This window comes from Dendropsophus ebraccatus, chromosome 3 (assembly GCF_027789765.1).
Source record: "Dendropsophus ebraccatus isolate aDenEbr1 chromosome 3, aDenEbr1.pat, whole genome shotgun sequence".
NCBI classification, from domain to species: Eukaryota; Metazoa; Chordata; class Amphibia; order Anura; family Hylidae; genus Dendropsophus; species Dendropsophus ebraccatus.
The window spans coordinates 24,361,080-24,377,322 of NC_091456.1; the positions used below are offsets into that span (position 1 = coordinate 24,361,080).

At 43.1% G+C, this 16,243-nt stretch overlaps 1 protein-coding gene across 11 annotated transcripts in view; it reads right to left on the reverse strand.

Annotated features, from left to right (window-relative positions):
- GGT1 (gamma-glutamyltransferase 1) overlaps positions 1-16,243 on the reverse strand; it is an 82,997-nt gene that overhangs the window by 15,407 nt on the left and 51,347 nt on the right. For 10 of the 11 annotated variants that reach the window (XM_069961183.1, XM_069961179.1, XM_069961184.1 and 7 more), the window contains 2 exons: positions 2,679-2,849; positions 747-877 (listed from right to left, as the gene is read on the reverse strand). In XM_069961183.1, coding sequence (XP_069817284.1) covers positions 747-877; positions 2,679-2,849 — 302 coding nt within the window. Of the gene's footprint in view, positions 1-746; positions 878-2,678; positions 2,850-3,339; positions 3,349-16,243 lie in introns of those variants that run through there. The other variant, XM_069961189.1, reaches the window with a different exon arrangement.

Sequence of the window (16,243 nt, forward strand, 5' to 3'; positions counted from 1 at the left end):
TGTAGATCCTGTACTCTGCCAGAACTGAAGTGTCCATATATAAAGAAGTACCCTCTCTCCTCTACTCTCTTACAACTGCAGAGCACTTCCTTTCACCAAGCACCTTGTATCTACTTCAACTAAGAGCACCTGAGTCTCTTGCAAGATTGTATCTGTTGTATTGCACTGGATTGTATTACCACCACAAGTTCCTTTCTTGTACTGCACCACATTCTCCCAAGTAAACTGTTCTGTTTTACTAAAGTATTGGACTCTGGCCTATCCCTACGCACCTGCACCCACACACCAGTACACTTGGGTTAATTTCTTTTGGGTGTTGGTGAGGCGCCAGACTGTCTGGGGTGGGTCCAACACCATTTCAAGCTACCGTGACAACTGCCCAAGTAACCCTAGACCCACTCAGCTACCACACCATCATACCATTACCACCAAAACTCCCCCCGCACCTCTCCACAATAGCTGTGCACACAATGTAAAGTATGGCTGCTGGCCACACTATATATTGTGTTCAATGGTTAATTGGACTGCAGCACCCAAAGGTGCCTGCAATCCAAATGGAAAAAAGATAATGTCCCTGCAGCCAATATGGCAGTGTTGGCCGCAGGAACATGTAATACAGTTTGCTGCTGAATACAGCAGCTGTAGTAAACTACGGCCACTGTATTACAACATGTGAACATTGCCCAATACTGACAGGTTCCCTTTAAGATAGCTGTCTATGGGCCCAGTTTCTCCCAATCACTCACCTTTTTTTGAATCATATATAGTAAAGATCACTCCCCCTCCAATGCCCATACTATGAGCATTCATAAGACCAGCGCAGACAAGACCAGCAATAGAAGCATCCACTGCCGAACCACCTTGTTTAAGAATATCTCTGTAATAGTAGAAGACATGAAATCAATAATAATGTACAGTTACATGTAATATACTCTGCAATTAAACAAATATTACCAACATTTATAAATTAGCTATAAATAAAAATAAATGCAAAGATTTTTAGGGGGGGGATATATATATATACATTATATATATATATATATATATATATATATATATATATATATTTTTTTTTTTTTGTTTGTTTGTTCAGCCTGTCTTGTTATTGTGGGAACTGTTGCAGCTGATCATACAGAATGGGGCTGTGATGTCAATGTGCATGTACAATGATAAAATGTCCTTGTCATTAGAAAAACTTTTGACATTTCGAAGAGACATGCCAAAAGTTATGATAGTTGGGGGTCTGACTGGTCTAAAATGAGAAGATTGCAGTTATGTGCTTCATTTTCCATCGTACTTATCTTGATGCTCAAGGCGAACTCCATAGACTCATAATGTCTCAGTGACACGTTAAAAGAAAAAAAACTTAGCACATGATCACTTTAAATAACATTCATTTGTTGTATTAAAGGGGTTATCCAGGCTTAAAAAAAAACATGGCTTCTCTCTTCCAGAAACAGCTCGACTCTTGTTTCCACTTGGGGTGAAGGTTTTGCAACTCCGTTGCATTGAAGTGAATTAGCCTAATGGCAAAACCACATCCAAGCTGGAGACTGGTGCTGTTTCTGGAAGAGGGCGGCCATGTTTTTTTTTTTTCAATCCTGCATAACTCCTTTAAGCAAGAAAAACAAAAACAAAATTGTAGCCATGTGTGATGGCCAGAGATGTGACAAGAGTAATGTAAAACAAGGGAGAAATAAGTGACCTTGCACCATTAGGCCACACTGCATAAACAGTAAAAACTGACTTTGTATTTCATAAACCATATCTATCTACAGACCAATAAATCTATAAATGCCTAATCCTTTTTACTTAAAGGAAATCTGATATGGCATGTCAGAAAGGGGTACAGGTTCCCTCTACAATGGTTTTTCAATGCGCTGCTTTCATGTAAGAGACATTTTACAAATATGCCAATTTGTCCTTTCGTTGGACTGGAGGCACCACTACCCCTCCCCCTACCCCTGATGCAACTTCTCAAAGACCTTTAAGGGAAGAACAGAAGTTAGGGCCATATTACAAAGCTCAATGCACTCGTCGCTTGCTTACAGAGCCTGTTACACCACTCGATTATCATGTAACGATGTCCACACAGCCTGTGTTTTATATAGAAAATAATAAAAGTTTTACTTACCTTCCAACGCTCCCTGGTGTCCTGCTGCCTGTTTCCCATTTCCCTATGAAGCTTTTAAACCCGTCTCTGAAGTGTCAGGCCGCTCAGCCAGTCATTGACCGAGATGGGAAAGCACCACAGACAGTGATCGGCTTAGAAGCCTGTCACTTCAGAGATGGGTGTAGAAGCTTCAGCAGTGTCTCTGGACAGACAGGAGGACACCAGGGAGCATGGATAGGTAAGTATACATCTTTATTATTTTCTATATACTGTAATCAGCTGCTGACTGCGGACTTTCTATCACACGGAGTGATGTGGCCAAGTCAACTATTTTTTAACATACTAAAGACAATGATCAGCCAATGATCGGCTCCTCGACTGATTGTTTCCCGGCCACTATTCCCAGGGACCCTACAGTTAATGTTATGCCCTATGTCTCCCGAAGGCATGAGGTATTATTCCCTTATATATCACCTCCCCTGTCCCATGTATAGCTATATTTATATAAAGAAAACAATGATCTGCATGCAATACTATATAAATTCTGCAAATGCCGCAGACTTACCTGCCAATCTTGGAGCACGTCTCAGCATCTGTGGCGACAGCTGCTCTTTCATAAATTTGTGTGGTAGGAACAGGTTGAGTGCGCAGTCCAAAGAACAATCCCAAAAACAGAGTAAGTGCCAGCACTATGGTCGTCAGAAGTGCTATGATCACTACACGTCTCCCCATGGCGCTGTGGATTAAGGAAGATGCAAGAAACGTGGTGGGTTCAGAATTTCATACATATTCTTAAAACTGACAATTTTACTCCTGGATCTTATATACTAAGAACCATTTGTATTTGCAAGGAGCAGCACAATAGGTAAAACTACACAGCTACATCTTCATGCTTAATCTTCAGGTATTTGCCCATGAATCGTAATATACATAGGGAAAAAATATATGTTCATTTTACTATAGTTAGATGGGGCCTGCCTTGTGTTCGTGCTGTAAGAAAAGGCTGCCTGTGCTTGGCAATATTTCATGCTGCCAGCATTCTCCAGACTTTTCCAATTGGCTCGGAAGGTGCCAGCGCTGCCCGCATAATGTTACATCACAAGAGGCCCACAGACAGGGCACAGCAATCAATCCTACAACAGACCGGATTCCCAAGTAGTATTAATCTTCCAGTCACTTTTGCAGGTTGTTTAGTAGCAAAAAATTCCATCCACTAAAAGAAATACCTGGTCTGGTTTTCTGCAAGCAAAAAAAGACCAAGAATCACAAAAGACCAAAGATCAAATGTGACCAAAAAAAATCCATCATGCAGATAATTTAGGTATTCACCAGTAAGTAAACTAAAAACAAAAAGGACACATAAATCATCTAATACAAAATAGCAGGTCTGTCAAGGCCAATTGCAGTATGTCAGCACAGGTATGCCACTAAGTTCTTATACACCTGGGCAAAGTAACTCTCTCAGGTTTGGCAGAGACGGGGATGAAGGAGAGTGTATTAAATGATTTCCCCACTAGGTGTAGCTGTATTATTTATTGTGTACTATGCCAAGCATATCTGTAGGTTTCATGGGTTAAACTGTTTATGTCACATGTTATATTTTTGTCCTGTTACAGGTGCAGGCTCTTTTCTTTCACTTTTTTCCTATCATCTCTTTTCTTTCTCATCCACAGACAGCCCCACCAATCACACACTAGTGACGTTACCCCTATAAAAAGGAGCTACTTCCTGGTGGGAGGGTCGTCTTCTCGTTGAGTCAGTGGAGAGAGAGAGAGAGACACCATCAACACTAGGTGGTCTGTCCTCTCCCACCCTGTCTTCTCTTTCCTTTCTTTTCTTTTCTCTAGTACCTATGTGCTATTTTTAGTTTATTAAACGCCCCCCCCCCCCCCCCTCATCGCCTGGATCTGATGTCTAAGCTAGCAAGATGGGCTTACCCTTCTTCCTTTTACCACACTTGCACGGTAGAGTGAACTATATTGTATTTTGGGCCTGCTTGTACATAGTTTGAGGTATAATCTATATACCTTGTTTACATGTTAAAATCTTTTGGCTATGTTTAAGTAGACTCCAATTGTACTACTGTATCCCAGTCTACTATATTGTACAATGTCTGTTTATATCAAAAAGTAAATAAAAATATAGATTTGAAAAAAGAAAGCGAGAGAGAGAGAGAGAGAGAGAGAGAGAGAGAGAGAGAGAGAGAGACACACACACACACACCACAGAGCCAAAGAGTATTTTTTATGTTGGTGACTACATCTAGCATACAGTGCTAGAACCTTAGAAGGGAGTAACATCCTCTGAAGAAAACCTTGCCAGGAATAACTTCAACAAGACAAAAGGCAGTAACCCTGAAGTTAGGTACTAACCCCAGTAGGACAAATAGCGTGTACCAAACTGAAGTATCCTACTGTAACGCACAGCTACACTGGGAAGGCTCAGAAAGTCTTCTCAACCCAATTGCAGAGTCCTGGGACCTCGTACTACCCTACTAGGAGGGGTAACTCGACACTATAGGGCAGAAGGGGATCAGATCAAAGTATCTATATGTGCGTACAAGTATCTTCTTCGTCTGTTTTCTTCTACGCTATGCCAGCAGAGTACACTACTACCTGGACAGGGCCCTCAAGATGTTTCCTCTACCCTACCCTGCTGCACAACTCTCTACTACTACCTCTCGCCTGCACCTGCTTGCAAAAGTGTATTTGACTTGTATTGCACTAAAGTTCTTACAAGTCGCCAGTAGAGAGCAGACAACAAAGGATTACATAGCAGGACCTGTGTGAAAGCGGTATTCAGAGGTCAGAGAGGTCAGTGCTGACTGTCAGAGGAGATAGCCGGTGATATGGCTGTAAATCAACTCCCCCCATACTATGGAACTGACTACCCTGACACATCTGGTTCTCTTTGGTTCCGTGCAGAAGGTGGAGACAGCCTGAGGACCATATAGAAATATGGATACTGCCCTGGTCCTTGGGCTGTCTCCACCCTCTCCACTGAGGGGGCAGCAGGAGAATTCGAAAGCTGGGGGGATACTTTGACACTTAAAATAAGAACAATTTAGTGGCTGACTTGAGTCATGATATGTTTTTGATTGTTATCCCTGACAAGCGGAGATGTACATTAAAACCCTAAGTCTTAAGGTTTATAGGTTAAATTTTAGCAATATATTCAAAATTTTCTTATTCTGTGCTTATGTCTATTACAAAATATTGTATTTTTTTCTCGTAATATGTTTGTGGTTAAGCATCATTTCTATTACATTGTTATATGTACACATATGAAGCCTGAGCTCGGTGAGTCAGTGAACCTTAGTGTAATGGTTTAGGCAAGATCTGTAAAAAATGTCTATGACCTAAGAGGGGTGGAAATTGCACAAAAATGAACATATGTTTTGTGTACGAGCAATGGAACCTTCTGTCCTATTACCAGGAAACTCATGACGCCATTTGGGAAATTTCAAAAGAGGAAATTTATGTTAAGGTTTCTATGTAACTGAACCGTAATCATTGTACAATGAACAGCTCTACTACTTTGTGTTCAGATTTTTCACTTTTTCCAAGTTTGTTGTTTGCTATGAGTCAACTGAAATGTTGTTTACAGCCTGAAAGCTCATACAGACCCAATACTGACAATGAGCCTCGGCAATCCTCTGTGAGCGGAGAAATCCTCCTATGTGTAGCTGTATAGAACCAGATTTGCAAACCATCAGTCACCCTTTATATAATGATTGACTACCTGTGTATATTGAGAAAAATCATGATTATTCCACCAGAACTATAGCTGGCATGTAAGTAAAAAGACCTATAGGCTATAGAGCTTAAAGCGAATGTACCACCAGTACAACGTCACATTAATCCTACAGTGCCAGTTGTAGGTGTGGAGGAGTGCCGTCTAATAATGTTCATGGTTGAGCTTATAGGAATAGAGCTGTAATCACTAAACAAATGGACGTACATAAATGAGATGTACGTTTAATTACTGTATAACAGATGTCTAGTATTTCCTATTTTTGCTGAAGGACAGAGGACGTTTTTCAGCTTATAGGAATAGAGCTGTAATCACTAAACAAATGCATGTACACTAAAAACATGTATGTTTAATTACTGTATATCAGATGTCTAGTATTTTGTATTTTGGCAGCATGCAGGGAGACAATGATACACTGAGATAGCAGTCTGTACAGCACAGTAAATGAGGAGAAAATGGTGTCCAGAACGCAGCACAGTGACTTATATATGAGATGGTCATGTGATTTTAGCAGCCAATGAGACCCCTACACCTCAGCAATGACGTTTCTGACACTTCTATGTGCTCTGCACTGATTGGCTGGCAAAAAGGCGCTCGAACGGTAACTCAAACGAACAGTAAAATGTTCGGTTTGAGTTCGAGAAAATCGAGATGTTCGACTCGACTCGAACCTAACTTTTCTTGAACAGTTTGGTCAACACTAGTAGAGAAAAGGAATTACAGGGCAACCTCCTGAGATGACGGTAGCTGTACATGCAATACTTTCCACAACAGCTGCCAACAGGCATAATAAACATGTAATATAAATGAGATAAATGCCAAGACTGATTAGTTTATGCAAATAAAAAAAAAAGCTGCAGGTCTGAGCCATGTGTCGGGTTAACAAAGTAATCAATAAAACTGAATATTTCCGGCTTATTCCATAAGCAGGAAGATCATTAAATACATATTCAGTACAAAAACATTGCCTTTCTCTTTATGTTACATTTAAAGGGTTTTTAAGGAAATATGAGGCTTATCCTTAGGGGCCTATTCCAATAAGCAATAATCGTCCGAATTGGCCCAATTCGGCCGATTATTGCTCCATGGAATAGAAAGAACGATCAGCCGATGATCGTGTCACCGGCTGATCGTTCATTTAGGTTCAAACCTAAAATCATCGGTCGCCACCCGCGCATCGCTACGTTGAATAGCGGGCACGACGGGTGACCAACGATTTCACAAACATCATACTTTACCTGTCCAGGCTGCAGGTCTTCTTCTCCCGTTCCCGCACTGCAGCAGCTTCGGAGTGGCCTGTCTGATCTGACAGACTGCTCAGCCAATCATTGGCTGGGACCGCCGCGGTCAGTGATTGGCTGAGCGGTCTGTCAGTTCTGACAGACCACTCCAAAGCTGCTGCGGTGCCGGGCCGGGAGAAGAAGACCTGCAGCCTGGACAGGTAAAGTATGAAACAAGGGCTGCAAGGACATCGGTAACGATGTCCCTGCAGCCCTCGCTAAACAATTGTCGGGCCATGGAATAGGTCCAGTAAACGAGCGCTGATCTAGCAGATCGGCGCTTGCTTACATCATTGACCAGGCCCTGGTTGGCCCGTGGAATACCACCCTTAGGATACAATACGAGGTCTGGCCGGTCAGGATTGGGACCCAGAGATACAGGACAGGTGAAGCCCTAACGCTGGCACCAGCCCCACTGTCTCTTCCTCTTGGAGTGATCGGCTCCGTAGCAGGCCGGCCCCAACCTGAAGACTGGAACTACGCTGGCACAAGTGAAACACTAATCAGAGACAAGACAAATAGACAAAATAATTTGCAAGGTCGACTAGCTGGGTCAGAAGCTATCGGTCGTCACGGTCAGGGGAATAGTTGGAAGTCAAGCCAAAATCAGGAAAACCAGAGAATAATAATCAGGATACAACGCAAGCTTAGTCACACTCAAAGAGTCTCTATTGCAGGCAAGGTAGGAAGGAAGTTATATGCAGGCTGGAGTCCCAGACCCAAGCATGAAACTCCAGCCCCCAGCACACACTATAGAGCTGACTGGCAGTGCCAGCTGCCAGTCAGCAAGTCACAATTTAAAACACCTGCGACAATAGGCTGGGGGGCGGTGATTCCGTTGATGCTTACAGGGGGGAGGCTGCATGCTGAATTTTGCCTGTTAGCTAGAGAGAGACCTCAAAACCAGGGGTGCTGGGAGTCCAACCACCACCAATAACATATGGAGAAATGTGGTATCATACATGATATTTTTCCAGAAAAAGGAGGTGTATAGCATTTTTTCCTGAAAATATGGTGCAGCCAGATGTTATCTGGGAGTCAAGAGGGGAATATAAAAAAGAAAACTATACCCACAATGCTAGTATATTGTATTTTTTCTCCTATAGAGCTCTACTGGTTTAAACAAAATGATTAAAAAAAAAAACAAGTGTAGATGTGTGTTTGTGTTCTTGTTTTTTGGTCCCATTTTTTAATAGAATCCTTGAATCACACAATCAAAGAACCACATGACTTTCAAATGAGAAAAACACCACTACACATAGGCCACAAAAACACATTCAAATACACACTATTGGAGAGGGGAATCATGGAGGGCAATGTTTTCGGTGGAATTTGTTCAGGGCAAAAACATGCTAAGGGTATAAACCCACACACCGTATACGCAGCAGATATGCAACAAATACGCAGCAGATTTGTTGGCACAGATTTGATGCTGTGTTCAGTTATTTAGATCTAATCTGCTGCGAGTTTGCTGCGAGTTTGCTGCGTATCGCAGCAGTAAATCCGCTGCATATACGGCGTGTGGGTTTATACCCTAAAAGTATGTGTGGAAGAATTGATGTGCTCTTATACAAGTATTAGTGGCCACTAGAGATGAGCGCAACTGGAGCATGCTTGAGTCCGATCTTTCGGCATTTGAATACCGATGGCTCAAGAAATTAAATGCAGTCCTATGGCTGCCTGAAAAACATGGATACAGCCTAAGGCCACTGGCCATATCCATGTTTTTCCAGACTCCCTAGGACTGCATCCAACTTCTTCAGCCATCGGTACTTGAATGCTTGCTCCAGTTGTGCTCATCTCTAGTGGCCATGGCTAGCAATAGCATTTTACTGCTTTCTCAGGGTACTATTACATGATAATCAGCCTAATCGGCCCTAAAAACAACAACCAGCCGATGACAACGATCATCGGCTGATCGTTGATATAGATTTGGACCTATAATTGTCGGGCGCCAACCTCGCATCGCTATGTGTAAGCTTCAGAGCGGTCTGTCTTCCAATCACTGGCCGGGACCGCCGGGTCAGATGGGCCCTGAACCATGGATAGGTAATGTATGCCATTTATATCAAGGGCTGCAAGGACATTGGTTTGTTTGTAGACTATGAAGGACATTTATCAACACTACGCCCCTGTCCGCTCGCCTAATGGGCAGGTAAGGGGGAGGGTGCAGCACACCTCATTACTGGAAGCAGGTGTAGATTTAGTGAATCCTTAGTGAATCCGGCTGGGGAAAAGGGGGTGGGGCCTAATGGCCACTTATATGTAGACTACAAATTAGAGAAAAGTTAGCTAAACCTACTGATTTCAGGGGTACAAGCCATTTGAGAAAAGTTAGCTAAACCTACTGATTTCAGGGGTACAAGCCATTTGTTATGTGTATGATTGTCTCCTCCGAGCCCTGACATATTATTGGAGGAATGAACAGTCAGACAGCTTGAATTTCAACTACCCCTCTTTGAGTCCCCCCGGTAATATGTATGCTTGGCCAAAAGTTACTGAAGGTGTATAGGGCCATAGATGTTCATGGTAGCCTCGTCCCCAGTGCACTAAAAGAACTTATTAGCATAGGGATTAAACTCCTTATATCACGAAAAACTGGCGCTAGGGATGAAGGTAAGAAACTTACCTTCATCTTCAGTACTCCGTGCCCTATAGGGAGATATCAGCAAGTTAAATGCTTCTAACCTGCTGATAGTTACCCTTTAAAGGGGTTATCCAGCGTTACAAAAACATGGCCACTCTCTTCCAGAGACAGCCCCACTCTTGTCTCTATCTTGGGCGGGGTTTTGCTGCTCAGTTCCATTGAAGTGAATGGAGCTTAATTGCAAACTGCACCTGAACTGGAGACAAAAGTCGTGTTGTCTCTGAAAGAAAGTGGCCATGTTTTTGTAGCACTGGATAATCCCTTTAAGGATCAGGTAAGCAGCAATACAAATACCAGATCAGCAGATGCAAATGTGGAATTTCTTATCTAATATGAATTGTGAGAAAGGTAAAAACTTGTCTGTTACAAATTAAACCGTACAGTAAGTGAATGGGGGGAGAGGTTTGTGAATGATCAATTATTGGCGGAGGGGATTAAAAGAAGACATATTCCTTTCTGTGATCTTGCTGGGAGGCTACAGACATTTCTTTGTAAAGCAGGTATGCTAAAGGGAAGATTTTAATCTCTTGTGTACATATGGTTATTCATCCATTCTGGTATACATTTACAGATTAGGTACTTATGAAAGAGTTTGGTTTATAGCCACATTATTCACATCACTGATACATAAAAAATCTGACCTTCACATATGCACATTTCTACACTGTTATGTTCCAACACAAAGCTACCAGGTACATCCTCTTTAATCTGAACCGACGGATTAAACGGCGCCGTTCTATGCACTGGAACCGGCCGGTGCTCAAGCACTGGAGGTAGGCCGGGCCGCCCCCAGTGGGAGGGAATTCCCTCCCCTCTATGACGTGGCTCCATTAGAATGGAGCACCAGTTGGTTCCGGTGCATAGAACGGCGCCGTGCACGGGAACCGGGCCGTGGTCCGAAAAACGGACCGCGGCACCGGCTTCCCCGTGACGGCGCCATTCGATCCGTTGGTTCAGATTAAGGAGGATGTACCTGGTGGTACATCCTCTTTAACTATATTAGGGTCATAATAGAGGACTGCTTATAAATTGCACAACCCCATAATAAGTTGAGCAACACTAAACAATCACACTACACAATCGGTGCAGAATTTCAAGCGAGTTTGCACCACTGAGTCTACTTCAAGTTCTGCCTGTGCCATTGATTCAACAGGATGTCTCCCGGTCACTCCGTCATCTGCCCAAAGAATTGTGTGGCACTCTACTACTTGACTAGTGACAAGTTGGGTTGTTGCTAGTGAAGCCACTTTTGTGGTGGTTGGTCGGTGTAGGTGTACGCCATTGCTAACTCAGCACACAGGTGTGGTAGTATACCTGCTTTTATGTTATGGCTGGCTGTACTGTTCCCCAATGGTCGGTGACCTGCCGGGCTGTGATGGGTACCTTGGGCTCCTGTCATGGTAATCCTGGCAATTGACCCAGCTGGACTATCGGTACCGCCACCCACAGAAAGGGGAAAATGACCCAAGGTGTGTAGTAGAGGTGTGTAGGTGTTGGTGCTGATTAAAGAAAGACTAAGTCCCAGTAGAATAAGTAAAACAGCTTTACTATACAGTCTCTTGGAAATACAGAACACTTTGGCAGTAGATAGGTAATCTTGATACAGACTTTAGTGTTTCACTGGATTTGTGCTGAGAGATACTTGTAAGTGTTGAATATAAGAGAGGTAGCTGTAGCGCTGCTTGTATAGTTTAGAGTTGAGCAGTGTAGAGGAGAGGAGTTTGTCAAGGGAGTCCCAACCCAAAGTAACACTGTGCTCTACCATAACTTGAGAAGAGTACTTGAGAGAGAGATACTTGTGCCTGTGTTAGACTGCTGTCTGACCACCTCCTGCCTTACAGTATCGAGTTAACCATCCTAATAGGGTGACACAAGCCCCAGTCGTGGTTACCTGGGTGAAGCTAGGTGTCCGAAGTTTCCTGTTGTCACCTGTACTGCGAGATAGAATACGTAGACCTTCTGGTTGCTTTGTTCTATCCTCTTGTAGCTTAGGATATTGCCCTGCACTTTGTAGAGATGTTCTCGGTGTGGGTTGGGTTTATCCCCAACTTGTCCTCCTTGTAGTGTCTAGCACTGCATAGTGGAAGTAGATAGACTAAAGAAATGAAGAGTGTCTCTGACTGCTTTATACACGTGTTTTGACTCACTGTTCACTACAGCTGTGCAATAGATAAAAGTTCACATACAGAACACTGATATCTAGTGATGAAATAATAGACTACCATCATTACTACTTAGCTTGGGGTAAAACGTCTTTTGCGACAGGTGTGGCACACGAAACACCTGTGGTTGGACACCACAATTGACATGTCAAATCTTTGGGCAGAGTGCGCATGAGAAAGCAGTACAGAGTGATACTACATGTCCTGTACTGCTGTGTTTGTCTGGTATCTCCTCTCAACAGTACAGTGTGATACTACATGTCCTGTAGGTACAGTGTTATACTACACGTCCTGTACTGCTCTTTACCTGTACAAAGATGAGTAGGTCCTTTGGGCACCAGGTGGGGACAGCTTAGTTTTATATTTTTTTGGGACCCTTTCTGAACTGTACAGAACCCTGGAAATGATCCAGTCTTCAGTCTCCAGTCGCTCTTTCTGATTGTTGTATGTAAGGACATGCTTTATCCATATTAGTTATCTGCTTATTTTTTATTAAATATTATTTTTTCTCAGTTTACCATAGAGTTTTGGTCTCAGGATACAATATTTTGAACATATAACATATAATTGTCCTGGAACCAATTAATATTGTAACTTGAGGGACCACTATATATATTTTTTTATTGATAGCCTCTCTGCTACTTCCAACTAATTTTTTTTTTTTTTCATTTAACATACCCACATGCTATATATTGTAGAATTTATCTTTCTAATCTTCATTCTTCCGTAGGTTATTGAAGAGTTAAATGTGCCCATTTTTGATGTGATGCACCTTGTCGATGCTGTAAAATCTGCATACAAAGCTATGACAGGAGGAACGAGTGGGTGGCAGTGCCATCTGTTCTACCAGCGTGAGCACTGACAGCTCCCCTAACTCTCCGCTCTCTCGCTAGCTAGCTCTCTCTTCCCATCCCATAAAATATAGAGAAATTAAAAGAACAATATAATGGCATAAATGTTATTGTCAACTGACTACAGCAACTCTGATCCTGCCAGACGCCTGCCAGAAGCTGGGGCACATAAGATGATGATAATGGCTCCCAGGAGCATTGCTAGTGCTGTTTACTATGGTGCTAAAACAATTAGAAACCATTTGAAAACGTCCAAAATATTCTGGTCCCCAGATTACAAACCTGACAGTGTTGTAAGTACTCAAAGTAAGTGTAAGTATATGACATAAACCCCCACTGACTTACTGCTGAATTATTACTAGGTGCCTTTTATATACTTTAGGGCGACATTTATCAAACATGGTGTGAAGTTAAACTGGGTCAGTTGCCCCTAGCAACCATTAAGATTCCACCTTTCATTTTTCAAAGAATCTGTCAGGAATGAATGGTGGAATCTGATTGGTTGCTAGGGGCAACTAAGACAATTCTACTTTACCCCAGTTTGAAAATCTCCCCACTCCCCCTGCAATCTCCTAAAAAATACTGTTTTATGTTGTAGTGAAGTGCCAAAGAGGTGTGGCCCGGGCAGTTCAGAACTCTCTTCTGTGTGGGCCACACCTCTTTGGCACTTTACTGCAGCATAAAACAGTTGTGAGTGGTTTAGTGCTGGTCCGCGGCACGAGCGCATGATTCTAAGGCCCCCTGAGAATGTAAAGTGAGTGATGATGTACAATGTACAATGCACAAATCACCATTCACTACTGTACAGGAGCAGGGAGTCCAGAGGTAAATCCCTGCTCCTGTATATACATTTGTAGCATACTATGTGATGTACATACGACATGGAGTGATGAGGATTTTCTGGGTCGACACGTTACCCTTGTTTCTATTCAAAACAAAGGAACTGGGGGCAGATCTGGAGATTGCTGGGGGAAAGGAGGTCGGACTGTGGATAGGGTACAATTAAGGGTACTATTACACGGAACGATAATCGGCCGAATGTAATAAATACAACGATCTGCCGATGATCGTTGATATAGGTTAGAACCTACAATTCTCGGGCGCCGACCGTGCATCGCTACGTGTAATAGCGGTGTGCGGCCGGCGACTGACAATATACATTACCTATCCACGTTCCAGGGCTGTTCTTGCGGTCCGCTTCTCCCTGGGTCCCGCGCGCTCTAGCTTCAGAGCGGCCTGACAGGCCGCTCTGAAGCTAGAGCGTGCAGGACTCGGGGAGAAGCGGACCGCAGGAGCAGCCCTGGAGCATGGATAGGTAAAGTATACAGTTACAGTATACAGGGCTGCAAGGACATCGGTAACGATTTCATTTAGCAGATCGGTGCTCGTTTACAGGTATTATCGGGCCCCTATTGGCCCGTGTAATACCACTCTAAGTTCTAACCTGAAAACCTCTTTGGAGGGCCCTCAAACACACTTTTTGTCTGGTGTTTTTCATGGGGGGAAAAAACGCCAATGCAACACATGACTTTTTTTAAAATTTTTTGTTTCTTTCTGGCATTTTTTTGAATTTATGTGTGACTGATTTTTTTGTGGCATTTTTGTGTGCTGAACTTTTTTTTCCCCCTACCATCACATGACCTAGTTGCTGGACCACAAAAGATGACAAAAACGCACAGCAATGACATTTTTGAGACAACCTAAACAGTCTTATTGAAATCCATGGTAGAAAAAAACGCCACAGTTTGCTGAAAAGAAAGCCACGCCCTTACGTGCTGCTTTTGAAAAAAAAACTCTGCAGAGCCTCAAAAACGCCAGAAAGGAGAGACAAATGCCACCCCAAAAAATGGTATGTGTGTAAGGCAGATCGTAAACTTTCACCCTTTGGCGTTTTGCAAAAAAAATAAAGTCTCTTACCTTCATTCTTGGCGCCGTTCAAGGGCAGTTAGTCGTTTAGTCCTCGGTTCAGTAAGACTATTAGGAGAACTGCCCCCCCCCCGCCCCCCACAGCGCTCATCCGGCCCACCCCTGACTGGCCCACTCCATTCATAATCATTAGATGGGGCAGCTGGGGTGGATTGGCACTATGGGAGCATGGCAGTGCCCCTAATGATCTTACTGGACCGAGGAGTGAACGAATGGCGCCAAGGTTGAAGGTAAGAGCTTCATTCTCGGCACCTCCTGCACAATAGGGAGCTATAAGCAGGTTAGAGTTGTCTAACCTACTGATAGTTCCCCTTTAAGAGTTCTAGCACCGTTTTAGAAGATCTGCTGTTTGGATCTCTGCTTTGTACATTATATGTAGGAGTAGTAGGGGGGCGGGGGTGAAATATTTAAATGCCAACCCAGCAGGGGACAAGTAGGAAATGTTTTTTTAAAAAAGCAAAACTTGTAATAAGACTCAATTGCAAAATGATGTCAAGTTTATCAATACTGTAATCCTGTTAACCCTAGAAAGGCTAATGCAAAATGTTACAGCTTCTTTCTGTACTGGATGACTTATTTCTAACACTCTGTTAGTAGAGCTGTCCAAGGGTTACGACTACTGGTTTATATTTAATACCTTGGAATAACAGAATTGCTTTAGGTATTAAACCCATTAAGGCTCATTAAGGCAGACTTTAATTAAACTCCTTAAGAACTGGCTGCACTCCTGGATATCAACACCCTCCAAATAGATCAACCTTAGCATAGGTTATCCATTTACCGTCAACTACTGTCACTGCGCTATCCTGTGGGCAAACTGCTGACGGCAAAGAAACTGGGAATATGCAGTACATGCCGTTCACATCCCCGACGCTCAAATCACATATGACTGCCACTGCACCAAGATGGTTGAACTTCCGTTTACTGTCAGTGGACCAAAAGGGTGCGAAAAACGGCAGGAAAAAAAACCCATTCCCATTGAAGTCTATGGAAGTATAAAACGCCACCGTTTGCCAAAAAAACAACACATCCTCAGCATGCTGCCTTTTGGAAAGACCGCCACAGAGCCTCAAAAATGCCACAAAGTAGAGTAAAACACCATCCCAAAAAAACACCATGGGGGAAAGTTATCAAAGTAAAAGGTTGTATTTTTTGGCGTAAAATGGGCAGATGCAAATTAACTTATTCGCAAATGGGCGTTTTGCGAATAAAATATTAGCATCTGGCCATTTTACGCCACCTTCGCCAGTGGGGCGGAGAAGGGGTGTGGAGGGAGTGGAACGGTAGCGCGGACTTTGGGTCTGCTTCATTTATCATTTTTCGCTACGAGAAAAGGTTTCCTAGGGCACACATTGGTGCGCACGGGATTTATGTAGAGGCAATGCGCCTCTACATAAATCTCCGTACTGTCGGAGCTGTGGGGACATTTTTACGCCGGCGCAAAAAAACGCCGGACTTAATAAATGTCCCCCCATGTATATAAGGCAGATCATAAACTTCAGTTAATTTCC